At 39.4% G+C, this 15,452-nt stretch overlaps 1 protein-coding gene across 3 annotated transcripts in view; it reads right to left on the reverse strand.

Annotated features, from left to right (window-relative positions):
• Positions 1–15,452, reverse strand: part of lyst (lysosomal trafficking regulator) — a 208,392-nt gene that overhangs the window by 28,066 nt on the left and 164,874 nt on the right. For all 3 annotated transcript variants that reach the window (XM_055635156.1, XM_055635157.1, XM_055635155.1), the window contains 11 exons: positions 14,669–14,745; positions 12,917–13,105; positions 9,385–9,530; positions 9,205–9,301; positions 7,734–7,795; positions 7,595–7,650; positions 6,804–6,956; positions 5,099–5,343; positions 4,792–4,858; positions 2,855–3,011; positions 2,232–2,372 (listed from right to left, as the gene is read on the reverse strand). In XM_055635156.1, coding sequence (XP_055491131.1) covers positions 2,232–2,372; positions 2,855–3,011; positions 4,792–4,858; positions 5,099–5,343; positions 6,804–6,956; positions 7,595–7,650; positions 7,734–7,795; positions 9,205–9,301; positions 9,385–9,530; positions 12,917–13,105; positions 14,669–14,745 — 1,390 coding nt within the window. The remainder of the gene's footprint in view (positions 1–2,231; positions 2,373–2,854; positions 3,012–4,791; positions 4,859–5,098; positions 5,344–6,803; positions 6,957–7,594; positions 7,651–7,733; positions 7,796–9,204; positions 9,302–9,384; positions 9,531–12,916; positions 13,106–14,668; positions 14,746–15,452) is intronic.

The following is a 15,452-nucleotide window of genomic DNA, read 5'->3' on the forward strand; positions in this document are numbered from 1 at the left end:
AGACCCAAATTCCTCTATTAAGTTTAATAAATTTGGTATGCTCGTTTGTGACTTTGTAATATATAAAAGTATATCGTCTGCATATAATGAGATTTTATTCTTTGAGTCCCTGGTATTATAGCCCTGAATATTGAGGGCTGGTTCTTGAACGCAATAATCACTCACTCCCAGCAGCGCGAGCAAGAAGACAGCGTGTTTTTTTTTTCAAAGGTCTTGCGAGCAGCGAGGCCGGGCGAGTTCTTCAAAAGCAAGCCGGTGACCTTGGGATCTGCAGAACTTGCTCGTTCTTTCTGCAATAACAACCACCGCCGCCATGCTGTTGAACTTCAAGAAGCCCTGTGGAGCATGCTGGATGACTTGATCACGTGTTCACGGGCTTCAATCCACGTAACTGGCTGTGCATGGAAAATCTGCACAGCTGGTCACGAGAAGCAAAGGCATTGTGATGTCATCAGCTCGCTACAGATTCAGTTACATTTTAAAACAATTTTAGTAAAAAATATCGGGTAATAATTAAACACATTTTCAGATGAGGAGATTTTTGAATTGATGAAGTAAATCGCTACGGGAATATGTAAAAATGTCTCCGTTACCACGTCGGGTTTTGGAGGAGATGTGACTGACAACCAAACAAACTAACTAACGAAGAGAGTTTGAATAACTATGTGATGTCTGAGGTAGCTTGCAAGCTCATTGAACATGAGCAAAATAATAATACAGATCATTTACGGTGACAAATTAACGATTTTTGACAGAATTATTACATCTTGAGTTTATTGTACGATTTGGATATCCAAAAGGAGAGATTAGTTGGGATAATAGGGAAGCAGCAGACAGAACAATATCCTAATTGTCTTGAAAAAATGAACGCACCATTGCCAATATATACATTAACTGTAAGATGACACTAACATTTGGAATGGTTACTTTAAAATGGCAGGCCAATGCAGTAGAATTTGAGCATTATTCAACAGAATGAACATAGTTGGATGGCAGAAGCAATATGGATATGTTGCTAACGTAATTGGCTCTCAAGGGGGCAAGGCTTGCTCGTACTTTGGGTTTAAAACATGAGCCAAGATTAGTTTAATTAATGGCGCCAACATTAGGAGTGTTGCCAACAGACTGTGGATTAAATGCAACAGAGGAAGGAAGGCACAGGTTGTTGGGAGCTGATCAATGACAAATGAGTCATCATACTTCACCAAGAGTAGCTTAGTTTTGAGATACATTGTGGAAACAGGCCCTTCGGCCCATCAAGTCTGCGCTGACCAACGATCACCCATACACTACACACTAGCGGCAATTTTACAGAGGCCAATTAACCTAGAAACCCCCTGCACGTCTTTGAAATGTGGGATGAAACCGGAGCACCCAGAAAACACCAACGCAGTCACGGGAAGACCATTCAAACTCAGTACAGATAGCACCCGTATTCAGGATCAAAGCTGGGTCCCTAGTACTGCAACACAGCAACTCTACCGCTGTGCCACAATGCCACCCTAGGAGTGGGTACATTTAAAATCATCCAATTTTGTTGAACACTGTTGAAATATATACATGCATTGACCTTTTTTATTACTTACAACCCAGATTCATTAATACTAACTAATTCTCTCTCTCCTACAGCCATCAATAATGTTGCAGGCTGGGCATGGACAAAAACTGTAGTCTGGGAAGTGTGGGGGGGCTTCTAGAAGAGGCAACAGAGGTAGGGAGGAGCAAGGCCATGGAAAGATTTGAAAGCAAAGCTGAGAATTTGAGAACTGACAGGTTAGCTGACCAGCTGAGGCAGGGGGTGGCAGATGAGGGGGAGATAGACTGCGTTTCAAAACAAGCAGCACACATGGATCATTAAACCAAAAGACCGTAGGTCACCAGACACATAATTGCATAATCAGTCTTTTTCAGATTCTAGTTGTTGGATTTAGATAGTGCATTGCCAGATTTCCCCAAAATATTTTAACCATCAATGCACTTTTTTTTTGGTAGGCAAATTATGTTTCTGAAAGTTGCCAATGTAATTTTGGCTTGTAGACAAATGAACATGTGATATTTTCTTTTTGACATTCATCTAGGCTAAATAATTTTAACATCAATAATTGAAAAAAACCCATTTCCTCAAAAACTATTTGAATAAAAGAATAATTTGCTTAAAAAAATAATGCACATCCTTTCACACATGGTATAAGTAGTAAATAGACGGTGAAATACTAATTTATAGTGCACACCTTCTCTATTGACCAAAAACTCTGGAAGGTAAAAGAATTCTGGAATGAGCTCCTTCACATCAGTCATTGATTCATACGAGGACAGGCGCCAGGTAGTATTCATAGAGTGAAATGTTCGATCTGGGATATCAAAGCTTTGATCTAGGCATAGGGAATACAATTCACAGTCAATGTCACATGAGAGGCATATTTCAACAATGGGCCATTAAAAAAAATGTTCCCTTCAGGCTTGGCAACAAATATTCCTGCATTTGAATCATACAGCACGAGATATTATTCAACCCAACTTGCCTATGGCATCCCTGAAAAAACACTACCCAATTAGTCCTGCTCTCATGCTCTTTCTCCAGAGTACTGTAAATACTTCCCTTAATGTAAATATTGAGATTGTTTCCACCACCCTTCCAGGTATATTCAATTTCATAACAGTAATTTAATCAGCTACCTGGAAAGAATTGTCTATAAACATCATGTTCCTGTACCCCCGTTAAAGTAATGAACTGTCTCATGATTTTATGGGACCATGCTGATAAAACGTAATAACATCCAGCAAACACTTTCCATTTCCTTTTCATTTACTAATTTTGAACGTTGAAACGAAAGATTAATCCAATGGATCTTACCCTGATAAGCCAGAAACATCTTGGTGAATGGTGGCATTCTGACTAAAAAGTGCAAAACTGTTCCACTGTTCGAATAATGAGACCCGTAGTGATATGGCTGGACTGGTGGCATAGGATCATCTTCTTGAGCCCCTTTGCGAAATTCCTCCTCCAGGTACTGACAAGAAAGAACAATCATATTTGTTTAACTGCTACGATCTGACACCACATCATTATTGAGGCAGCTTGGTGGATACAGTTGCAAAACTTCTATAGACCAGAAATTGAAAAATGTGATAAGAAATGCTAACCTAAAGTATGACAAACTGGTCAGAGTGCCACCCAAAACTGGGGTTTACTCCACCATCCATGCCAATCAAGGACAATAAAGCTCATTTGAGACCTTTCCTCCAAAATCACTTATGGAATTAATAGAGTATGTTATGAACTGCCAAAAGTTTCCCAACATGAAAACAAAATCCAACCAGCAAACCAAAGGCAGTTGACAACAAAAAAAAACTTTTAAATACTGCTGAATGTGGAGCCAGAAGGCGGGGGGGGGGGAGATGTTCACTAAACTTGTTGGTTGTTTAAAGTCTGTGATCACCCTTTTACAAGATACTTCACCCACTTCACTCAGACCGCTGGCCAATTCCCTTTTTCCTATCCTCACTCAAAAGTTGTATCTCATTGTAATTGTGACCAACAGCTTATTAATACTTTGTTAAAAAGAGTGACAGAATAATTAGCAGTAATCCATAGCCAGCTTTAAGAGAGTGCAGCTAATGCAAAACATGGTTGGCATGCTCGTATATGGAGGCACTCCAATTTCTAGTCCAAGATTTGTAAAAGGCATTAGCCTTTCAATGTTTACAACGTACCTGGGTTATTTTATATCAAATTAATTGACAATATAAGTTAAGATATATTTTCTTCTATTCCAGTAGCCATCCACATATATGACACTGAGAAGATGTGGAAACCACACGGTGCAGTATACTAATATATATTGACTTCTCAATCTTGCAGTCTTCATTCAAATTTAGAACGGAGACGAGGAAACACTTTTTCTCACAGAGAGTGCTGAGTCTGTGGAATTCTCTGCCTCAGAGGGCAGTGGAGGCAGGTTCTCTGGATGCTTTCAAGTGAGAGCTAGATAGGGCTCTTAAAAATAGTGGAGTCAGGGGATATGGGGAGAAGGCAGGAACGGTGTACTGATTGGGGATGATCAGCCATGATCACATTGAATGGCGGTGCTGACTCGAAGGGCCAAATGGCCTACTCCTGCACCTATTGTCTATCGTCTAAAACAGGCCTACAGTGATGTCTTATACTTCCAACAACACAGGAGGCCACATTTGGCCCACTCGAGTCATGCCGGCTTTCGAAGAAACAATCCCATTAATCCCATTCCTCCTCTCCTTAATTGCCTGCCTATCCTCTCCCTTTACTTTTTTGCCATGAGTCTAATTTACAGTAGTCATTTAACCTATCAGCAAATCTTTGTGATATGGGAGTAAACTCATGGCCATGGAGAGAATGTGTAGATTCCACACAGACAGCACTAGAGTTCAGGAAAATGCCCAAAGTCCGACTGACTGCAACTCTACCTTAGCAATCCAAGATATCTATTGATGAAAGGATTGCGAGTCAGAGAAGGTTATGAGAAGGGGGAGGTGCAGGGGGGGGGGGGAGATCTCAGATTAGAAAATGGGAAAAATATCCTATTGTTGAACAATGCTCATGGTGTAGTCTACAAATAGGAGAGGTACTCTCCTGTAATAGTGGTGTAACCGATCTATGGGTACAATGACAAATGGAATCTAAAATGAGCTAACATTTTTCAGCACCAATTTAGCCCTCTTTGACAAGCTTACAAATTTATATATGGTATAAAGCACCCAAAATATTAATTTTAACTATAACAAAGGTGAATACTATTTATGTTAATCTCCAACCTTATAGTTGTCCACATATCGATCTTCCTTCTCTTTGGACTGCACAGCAATAGGCTTTAGAAGGTTTCTGAAATGATTGTAACAATGTGCATTCATCAGAAAAGAGCTCCATAGAAGTTACATCTTAAAATATGCACCAGATAATTCCCCATATAGAGCGAAATTCTTCGATCCCATGATATTAGGCAAGTTATCCAATGTCAGTTACATCCAGGACTGGCAAAAAAGACACCTGCAGCAGATGTTCACATTTAACAAAAGGAACGTGATTTTAAAATAAAAAAAAACAATCTGGACATAAAGTTACCTGTAAATGGCAGGTTCAGTCAGGTCGACTGTTTCACTGGAATAGTCACTCAGCATGAAGGGAAAAACAGGATATTGCATAAGATCATTGAAGGAGCGGCCAGCGTGCTTGTTCAAATGTGTCAAGTACTCAAAATTTGTTATCTGTCCTGAGCACCACAGCTGAGTCAGAGCCGTAATGTTTCCATATTCTAATAAATTTGGGAGACTGGAAGACAGGATGTTGTGATGAACATCATCCCGAACCTAAATGAAAATAAAAAACAGATCTAAGTTCATGAACAATCAAATACAACTGTAGGAACTATATACACCAATTATCGACAGTATTTGCAAGTCAATTGACATTACAATATGCCCAATCTATAAACAACTCTTTCAAAGATCAAATGAAGTACCAATTTTTTCAGCAATCATCTGGAAGACCAGATTTGACAAAACTTCCAGTAAAATTGGGTTCCTTTGCACAAAAACAAAAAATGAATATAGATTACCAGAGAAAGCGTGTTCAACACTGGCACAAACACAATGGATTTAACGGTCTGCCGCTTATTGTGCCATAAATGGCCATAGTTCTGACACATTTTGAGAATGGGTGTCACTATGAGCTAGAAGTATAGCATTAAGAAAGCACAGATTATCAGCTGGAAATTTTTGAACTGAAGGTCACCAGTGAGTTCATTGTTAAGGATGGTAGATAATTCTAAATCTGCCCAAAATCTCGCAGGACTGAGATGAACTTTAATCCCTCAGCTGCAGAGGGAATCCAATCTTCTATTTTCCTTTTGTGATTTTCGGCCATGGGATGAGGTAGAATGCTACTTCCAGCAGGGATATGATGGTATGAAATTACTTTGATTAAATTGGGTGATCTGCTATCTTTCATCAGACAGGAGACAATGAAAGATATCCAAGCCTTTTCTAATTTTTTGTTTTAATTAGTTCATAACCCTGTAAAATCAATTTCCTTTAACGCTATTAAAATAGTGACAATACAACATTTTGACCTGCAAGACCATGTAAGAAAAACACTACCATGACAGCTTAAATTGATTTTGTTGAACTGGAATTACAGGATAGATGTCTATCACATGATCTTGATAAGTGAATCAAAGCTAATTCTATCTTTTTGTAAAAATGGGCAACATAGGGGCCAGGCTTGATCTCTGACTTGTCATGTTTGTAATAAATTGCCTCAGCACTTGTAGCGAGGAAGAAACCGACCTGACCGTTTGCCACTGAGTTTCTTTGAGCATTTCCTGTAAAAGTCAGTTCCAACAGTCAACCTTACCCCAGCAGTCACTGTTTCTTACAAGGCACACATGTAAAAGTTGAAACGAGGGAGGTGCTGTTAGGCCCCTTATTTTATGGAGTAACACGCATGCAAGGAGTTTCAGTCACATAGAAGAGAAAACAGGAGCGGAATCATGAAACATAGAAATTAGGTGCAGGAGTAGGCCATTCGGCCATTCGAGCCTGCACCGCCATTCAATATGATCATGGCTGATCATCCAACTCAGTATCCCGTACCTGCCTTCTCTCCATACCCCCTGATCCCCTTAGCCACAAGGGCCACATCTAACTCCCTCTTAAATATAGCCAATGAACTGGCCTCAACCACCCTCTGAAAAATGCCATCATGGTCTTCCATGAAATATCTTCTCTCTACAAGAAAAGACTGGAATGAAAATGCTTCCAAGATGTACCTTTGTATTGTCAAATGCCAGAAGAAGAGTTTTGCCGTTGGTTAGGAAGATTTCCAGTGCATTGTCTCGCAGTTGCCACCAGCGCTTATGGATCTCCTTGATTTCTTCATATGTCCAGGAGAATGAAGCTGGTTCCATTTCCACTGCAGAACTCTTCAAAGCAATAGTTACATGGGGAGAAGAAGTAGTTATGTTTTGTAAATATAAGCATCAACATTTGCAATTAAACAGCTCAGGGTATTCTAAAATATCAGTTAGGCAAGATGATGGGAAAATTCCCCCCATTTTGCTTTGCATGAGATCGTGGGATATTTTATGTCTTCCTGAATTGTCAGGTGAGGCCTTAGTTTAATAGCTCATACAAAAGACAACACCTCCAACAGTAGAGTATTCCTTCAGTATTGCTATGACTGACTATTCATATGGTAGGAAAGCACAGTTGCATTAGCTTTAGTCAGCAGGGTTCAAGGCAACATATTTGGTTCTCATAATTTAGACATGTTCATATAATACTGAGCCAAGCTGACATTTGACGACAACTTCCTACTTACAAAACTGAATTATTCCATTCCTACCATATTGTTAAAATATCTTCCAAAGCTACACTTTAAGTATTCGTTTGCAACAGAAATATCACATTTGAAATTCAGCAACTTTCCAGAGAAAAATGTTACATTAAATTTGATGTTGATACATATGAACCTTTTAACAATGACTGAACTTCACAAGAAAATTCTCAACTCCCAAAGTAAAGCAAATTCAATAAAAACATTTAAAAAAATGTTACTTACAGGATGCTCAAAGGCATCAGCAGCATTATCCTCAACAAAATACATTCCTGATTCTCCTGGAAAACAAACAAATGTTCATGGCATCTGAACTCTCAATGCTAGGGCAAAACCTTGCAGAGAATTTACAAATGGCACTAACCTAGAAGGAGTTCACCAACTGTTTCTCGAGAAGGGGCGACATTGATACATTTGCGTATGAATCTAATTAGAAAACAAAATATTAGTCTCATATGATCATCAATTATCATAGTTATAATACTATTAATCTCTTCACTTTTCACAGAAGCTTGAAAGTGTGCACCATCAGACAGCTAACAGCTTCTGTTATCAGGCTTCTGAACGGTCCTTCCATAAGCTAGGGTGCTGTCCGATTCACCCTATCCCTTTGAAGACATTGGACTTTGTCTATGTAATTGATGCGCTACAATGTTAAGTACTACATTCTGCGCTCAGTATCTTCCCCTTTGCCCTATCGTACTCGAGTTTAACATGATTGTATTTATGTAAGGTATATCTGATCATTTTGGATAGCATGCAAAATAAAGCTTTTCATTACATCTTGGTACGCGTGACAATAATAACCCTAAACGAGAAAATTATTTTAATCTGAATCACTAAGTATTTGGATTATAGGAAAAATTTGCAGGTATAAATTTGCAGGTGCAAGAAGCAAGAAATTGGAATTAACCTTGAAAATTGGAATCAAGCAGCTGACATGGGTACAAATGGTGGCCGATTGGGAAAGGGGGAGATGCAGCGAGACCTGGGTGTCATGGTACACCAGTCATTGAAGGTAGGCATGCAGGTGCAGCAGGCAGTAAAGAAAGCGAATGGTATGTTAGCTTTCATTGCAAAAGGATTTGAGTATAGGAGCAGAGAGGTTCAACTGCAGTTGTACAGGGTCTTGGTGAGACCACACCTGGAGTATTGCGTACAGTTTTGGTCTCCAAATCTGAGGAAGGACATTATTGCCATAGAGGGAGTGCAGAGACGGTTCACCAGACTGATTCCTGGGATGTCAGGACTGTCTTATGAAGAAAGACTGAATAGACTTGGTTTATACTCTCTAGAATTTAGAAGATTGAGGGGGGATCTTATAGAAACTTACAAAATTCTTAAGGGGTTGGACAGGCTAGATGCAGGAAGATTGTTCCCGATGTTAGGGAAGTCCAGGACAAGGGGTCACAGTTTAAGGATAAGGGGGAAATCCTTTAAAACCGAGATGAGAAGAACTTTTTTCACACAGAAAGTGGTGAATCTCTGGAACTCTCTCCCACAGAGGGTAGTTGAGGCCAGTTCATTGGCTATATTTAAGAGGGTTAGATGTGGCCCTTGTGGCTAAGGGGATCAGGGGGTATGGAGAGAAGGCAGGTACGGGATACTGAGTTGGATGATCAGCCATGATCATATTGAATGGCAGTGCAGGCTCGAAGGGCCGAATGGCCTACTCCTGCACCTAATTTCTATGTTTCTAATAGATTGAGTACCATATTGCAGTGCTATGATTTGTCTATTGCCATTCCTACTAATGAAGCTATCACGTTGCACCTTATGCAGACATCAATAATTACTTTAAAGAATCATTTAAGGCCATCGAAGGTGATGACTACCTGATGGGTTCACTTGTTGCTTTATCCTTCACAGTTGATGAAAAAGATGAACGGGATTTATCCTCGAACAAGAATGACAGAGGTGGTTTCAGTGGTTCTGCAAAAAAAAGAGAAAGTATTAGGATAATAAAATCAGAATCAAATTATAGAAAACATTCAAATCTTATCCCATCTTTTTACCTTCAGGTTTTTGTCGATTTCTGAGCAGATATTTGTTGGGTATGGTCAAATAGCATCTCTGTAAACGTCGCCTTTCTCTGTTTGGACCTTCAGTTGGATCCAGTTGCCATGAAGTTGGGTAAGACACTGGATCATACCATACTGCCCTAGAAGTGAAATTAATGAAAACGTTATACATAAATAACTAGTTACTTATTGGTACATATGTCAATATCTATTGACATATGTATCTATTAAGTTCATTCTTTAGGGAACGGGGGTTCCCCTCTTCCATTATAGATGTGGCCCTCACTAGGGTCTCCTCGATATCCTGCAGCTTTGCTCTTGCTTGCCCTCCCCCCATTCGTAACAAGGGCAGAGTCCCTCTTGTCCTTACCTTCCAACCCATCAGCCGTCGCTCTCAGCAACTAATCCTCCGACATTGTCGCCACATCCAACAGGATCCCATTACTAGCCACATCTTCCCTTCTCCACCCCTTTCCGCAGAGACCATTCCCTCCGCAACTCATTGGTCAACTCGTCCCTTCCCACCCAAACCACTCCCTCCCGAGGTATTTTCCCCTGCAACCGCAGGAGATGCAACATCTGTCCCTATACCTCCTCCCGAGACTCTGTTCAAGGACCCTGACAGTCTTTTCAGGTGAGGCAATGATTCATTTACACCTCCTCCAACCTCATCTATTGTACCCGCTGTTCCAGGTGTGGACTCCTGTATATCGGTGAGACCAAGCGCAGGCTCGGCGATCGTTTCGCTGAACACCTACTCTCAGTCCGCCTAAACCTATCTACAAGTAACTATCGCGTTGATTGCCTCAGAACATAACCACCATGGCCCCAATTTTATGAATGCCTGCCACCTGATCAGTCAGGCTCACAATGATCAAAGACAGTGTTCATCTACAAATGAAAATACTCTGTGGTTGGAACAAGTCATGCAAGTTATTTATGGCAGCAGAATGCTTCAGAACTTTCCAGAACATGTATGAATCCTAAGATATACACATAATTAAAGCAAGTACACTAATTAAAGCAGGAGAGGGAAATAAGAAATGCATGAGTATTTCATTAGAGGAATTCAAGTTGAGTTTATCGTCATATGAACAAGTATAGCAAGGTAGAGGTACAATTAAAAATGTTGGTCAAAAAATAGAATTCAGACCAGGAACAGGCCCTTAGGCCCACATTGTCTGCGCTGAACATGACGCCAAGTTAAACTAATCGCATCTGCCTGCATATGATCCATATCCATGTGCCAATCTAAAAGCCTCTTCAACGCCACTATTGTATCTGCCTCCATACTATTCCAGGCAGTGCATTTGAGGCATCCATCATCCTCTGAGTAAAAAAGACCTGTCTTTGGCATTTCCACCATGGGAAAAGGTTCTGTCTACCTTATATATGTCTCTCTTAATTGTGTTATACTTATATCAGGTCTTCCCTCAGCTGCGGAGTTCTAGAGTAACTGTGCAACCGCTCCCTGTAGCTAATATTCCCTAAACCAGGCAGATTTCTGGTAAACTTCCCACATCCTCTTTAGAGACAGCATCACAGGCGCATAGACTCGACAAACAAATACAAAATAAATGATACCTAAATGAAACATAACATGTCTAAATGAAAGACTTTGAAAAAAATAATTAAGAAGACATGGCCCACCCACGCCTGCTGATTCAACTGGTTGTTAACCATTTTAATTCCCCCTCTCATTCCCGTATCAACCTTTCAGTCCTGGGCCTCCTCCATTGCCAGAATGAGGCCACATGCAAACTGAAGGAATGGAGGAACAGCACATCATATTCTGCTTGGGAAGCTTACAACCTGATGGTATGAACATTGAATTCTCCAATTTTAGGGAACAACATCCCACCATTTTTTTCTTCTTCTCTTCTTCCCCCCCCCCCTCCCCCCTTCATGGCTACCCCACTCTCCAACCTTGTGTGCACCCAATTCTCCAACCATACCACCTCCCTTCCTTCCACTTATGTCCCTTCCCTGGTTTTATATTTCATTCTTCTCTCCTCATCTGACACTCTTTTGTCTTCTTTAGTCCCCCTTTGTCACCCATTTGTCTCCCTTTCATATCCACCCACCTGCCAATCAAAACAGCCCTCACCTGTATCCACCTATCACTTGCCAGACTTTGTCCCACCCCCACCTTTTTTTTTTACTGTTTTCTCTCCATTACAAAGTCTGAATGAGGAGCCCAACACAAAACATTACTTATCCATGTCGTCCAACTGAGTTACTCTATGGTGTTCTATACAAAGGACTTAAGATTATAACAGATGTTGTGTATAGGAGACCCTTGTAGCCATATAGAAGTGGCAGAATATATATAAATTCACAAATTTTCTAAGCATTAGTGAGGACTAATGAGCAGGTTCAAATTAGGTACCTGCACCAACATCACAGATCCTTTTATGAAGGAAGAACATTTAAATTTGGTGTTGAGAAATCTATGCAAAAGTGCACCAAAAGTTATTTAATAATTATAAAATGTTCCAAGTTTAATGTAGCAAATAAAGGGAAAAACGTGCAGCAAGCACTATGATTCTATAATTAAGCAAAGCAGAGATCAAAGCAATGAAATAGTGACCCTTCATTGTTAACACTGTAGACTTGTTAATGGGCAAAACAACAAATCAAACATGCTTTTAACATGATATACCCTCCAATTTATACCCCAAAGGGACAAGAACTCTTACTTACCAAAAAAAAGCATAAGATGACTAAAGAGGTGAGAGATAATCTAAAACTAAAAGAAACAGCACAGAAAAAGACAAAAACACAGATGCTGGCAATTAGGAGAATACAAAGAATCGCAAAAGGTAACAAAACATACAGTAACAGCTAGAAAAAAAGAGAAATGAAATTATGAAGGAAAATCAAAATGTACTGTGATTGCCAGGATTACTACAGACCTTGTGAAAGTGATTGTAAATTAAAAAAAGTAATGGATGTTTAATTGCTTTGCTTCAGTATTTATAGTAGAGCACATGGTTAGCAAGTTGGGCATCACAATGAATTAATATTTAATTAAAGACATGTCATAATAACAAAAGCAAAGCAATAATAAAGACACTAATGCCACTTTAGAGTGCTAAAGTCCCAGGACCAAATATCTTTGAAACCAGTATTTTAACAAAGTAAATAAGAACAATGCCGATGTCTCATTTGAATTATCCAATGTACTCTTGACTTCCTTCCTTTAAGTTGCATTAGTGAGAAGGGAACGTTAAATATCTTGGAAGCTGATATCCTAATATCTATTATCAGTACATTACGAGTATTTTATTAAAGATAGAATTATTAAAGATCTTACATGTACCTGTATTAAGATTTTGTTTTACACTTTGTGAATGAGAACAACATGTCACAGGCTAAACATTATATATTACTTTGAAACTTAATAAGTTCCCCATTCAAACTTTGGTCATTGCCAAATAGTGTACTTGCAAGGTACTAGCAATTGCCTTGGGAAAACATTTCTCTTTCTAACTAAGTAACTTCTAATTTTATTTCTGATATTTACCTTTCATGTGTTAGCTGTTGAACAAGTTCTCGCCAGTGTCTGCCAGCACTTAAATCTACCTTATACATTCTCCTGATATGCTGAATCACTTTCTTCCTCTCCATGCCTTGCTGCAGAGAGATGTTCTGAGTGATTTCAGCCGCTATTTTGGAAATATCTTTGGACTTTAAATCCAGCCGTTGTAGGAGGCTAAAGAAAAGAAAAATCTTGAAAATTATAGGAAAAATACTTTTCATATGGCGCATAGCAATCTTTATTTCCCTCCTTTTACTTTTTAGAACAGTTGCATTTTCTCTGAGAGCCTTTCAATCCTGCTTTCAAGACTCTAAATTCTCATTTATGATCTTGAACATTTTTTAATAAACTACTTGATAATAGAATACATCCCATTTTCATCTGATAAGTATATTCTTGCACTTTTTAGTGGATATTAGTTGACAGTGATCATAGCATCATACAGCATGGAAACAGGCCCTGAGCCCACTTGCCGATGCAACCAAGATCCCCTACCGGCACTAGTTCTACTTGCCCCAATTTGTCCCAAATCCCTCTAAACATTTCCCATCCATGTACCTGTCCAAATGCCTTTTAAATGTTGTTATAGTACCTGCCTCCACTATCTCCTCTGGCAGCTCATTCCATATACCCACCACCCTCTGTGCAAAAGTTGCCCCACTGGTTCCTATTAAATCTTTCTCCACTCAGTTTGAAACTATGCCCTCTGGTTCTTGATTCCACAACCTGTGCATTCATCCCATCTATTCATTATACACCTGGTCTTGAAAAGCAAAAGAAAACAGCTGATTCTGGAAATCTGAAATAAAAACCGTTAATATTGGAAATACTGTACGTCAGGCAAATATGAATCCCTCCTCCTTCGCCTTCCATGTAAACATTTATTCAGCTTTGACATGCATGGCAAATATACCATGACGCATCAAGATTGTTCAGTTACTCCATTCACACCAGAATAAAATATTTAAATCCTCCCAAAGTTTTATCTCAACTTCGAGCTCAAGAAGTTATCTCACATCATTTCCCCCATCCTTGAATGGTAGTTATTTGCTTAGCTCCACACATTTGTCATGATTACTCTGACTTCGATTCTGTCACTATGGAGATCCCACTCTTAATCTCTTCGTTTCAAACATTTTATTCCTTTTGTAGTTCCCCTCAAACCTCACTCCCTTTACAGACCCCTAAAGCATTCTTTTACTTGATAAGGGCTTTATAAGTCAAAGTCACCATCAACAATTTGCAAATGGAATGTTGCCCTTTTAAAAAACAACAACATTGCAGCATAAATAAATATTTTAACAATTGTATTAGTTGAAACTACTGTCAGTAGATAAGACATAACTATAACCAACAAAACAGGGAGTTGGTTTACACCCCAAGTATCAAAGCTTCTGCACTTTAACAATTGATGGTAAATTCACCACATAAACCCCCAAGACTTGCATAGAAAATAGGTGCAGGAGGACGCCATTCGGCCCTTTGAGACAGCACCGCCATTCATTGTGATCATGGCTGATCGTCCCCAATCAATAACCCATGCCTGCCTTCTCCCCATATCCCTTGATTCCACTAGCCCCTAGAGCTCTAATAGAAACATAGAAAATAGAGTTGAGTTCCTATTGAGTCTTTTCTCTTCCTTTCTGGTTCTTTCCAGAAAGGAAATACCAAGATGGGGCAGAGCTTGCATCCTGTAGTTCAGTGCGTTAATGTATACGCTGCCAATTGCAACTTTACCTCTGCTGAGAAGTCGCCATTTTCTTTTCCCAGGCAATTTTATTTGCAATCTCCTCATTCACATATTTGGTCTGCTCCTGAAAGTCAATAGCATATATTATTAATGTTCAAAAGCTGTTTTTTATTATTCAGCTCACGCAATCAAAAAAATGGAGACAGTGGTCAACAGCTTGCCCTGTCCTATGTGTGCAGAATCAAGACTTGCCTATCTGTGCTACAAATGCAGATAGGTAAATCTCAGTAGCAGGCACAATGGTGTACCAGGACTTGGGCAGGACTCGGCTCTGAAAGCAAGGATCTTTTCCAGCTATCTACAAAACTGGAAAACTTCACTCATCTCCATTTGCCTCTCTCAGAAGGAAAAGGAGAGAGTAATGTAGTTTTAATATTAATAATGGGGCACTGGTTAAGCATGACCTCAGTTCACAAAATCAGGAGACAGAATCACTACAGGCAGACAATATGGTGGGATCATTATCAGCAAAATAAATGCTGTTGTAAAAATCAACAATAATGTCAGAAGTTTTTTTTAATCATAGAGACTGGGAAAATCAAATTGGAAAATGAACTTGCTGGACAGTCATGCTTACAGTTGCCAAGGCCCTAATTTACCTCTTAAACTACCCTGCATTGCTTCCTGTATTCAATATGCTCTTTAAAAAGTAAATTATTAACCAAGCTTAGTTATCTCAAAACGTGGCCAAACATCAAAATATATTTGATAATGCCTCGGTAAAAAATCTTGGGATGTTTTTTAACGCTGAAGCTTCATGAGGATTACCAT

The sequence above is a fragment of the Leucoraja erinacea genome, chromosome 5 (assembly GCF_028641065.1).
Source record: "Leucoraja erinacea ecotype New England chromosome 5, Leri_hhj_1, whole genome shotgun sequence".
NCBI lineage: Eukaryota > Metazoa > Chordata > Chondrichthyes > Rajiformes > Rajidae > Leucoraja > Leucoraja erinaceus.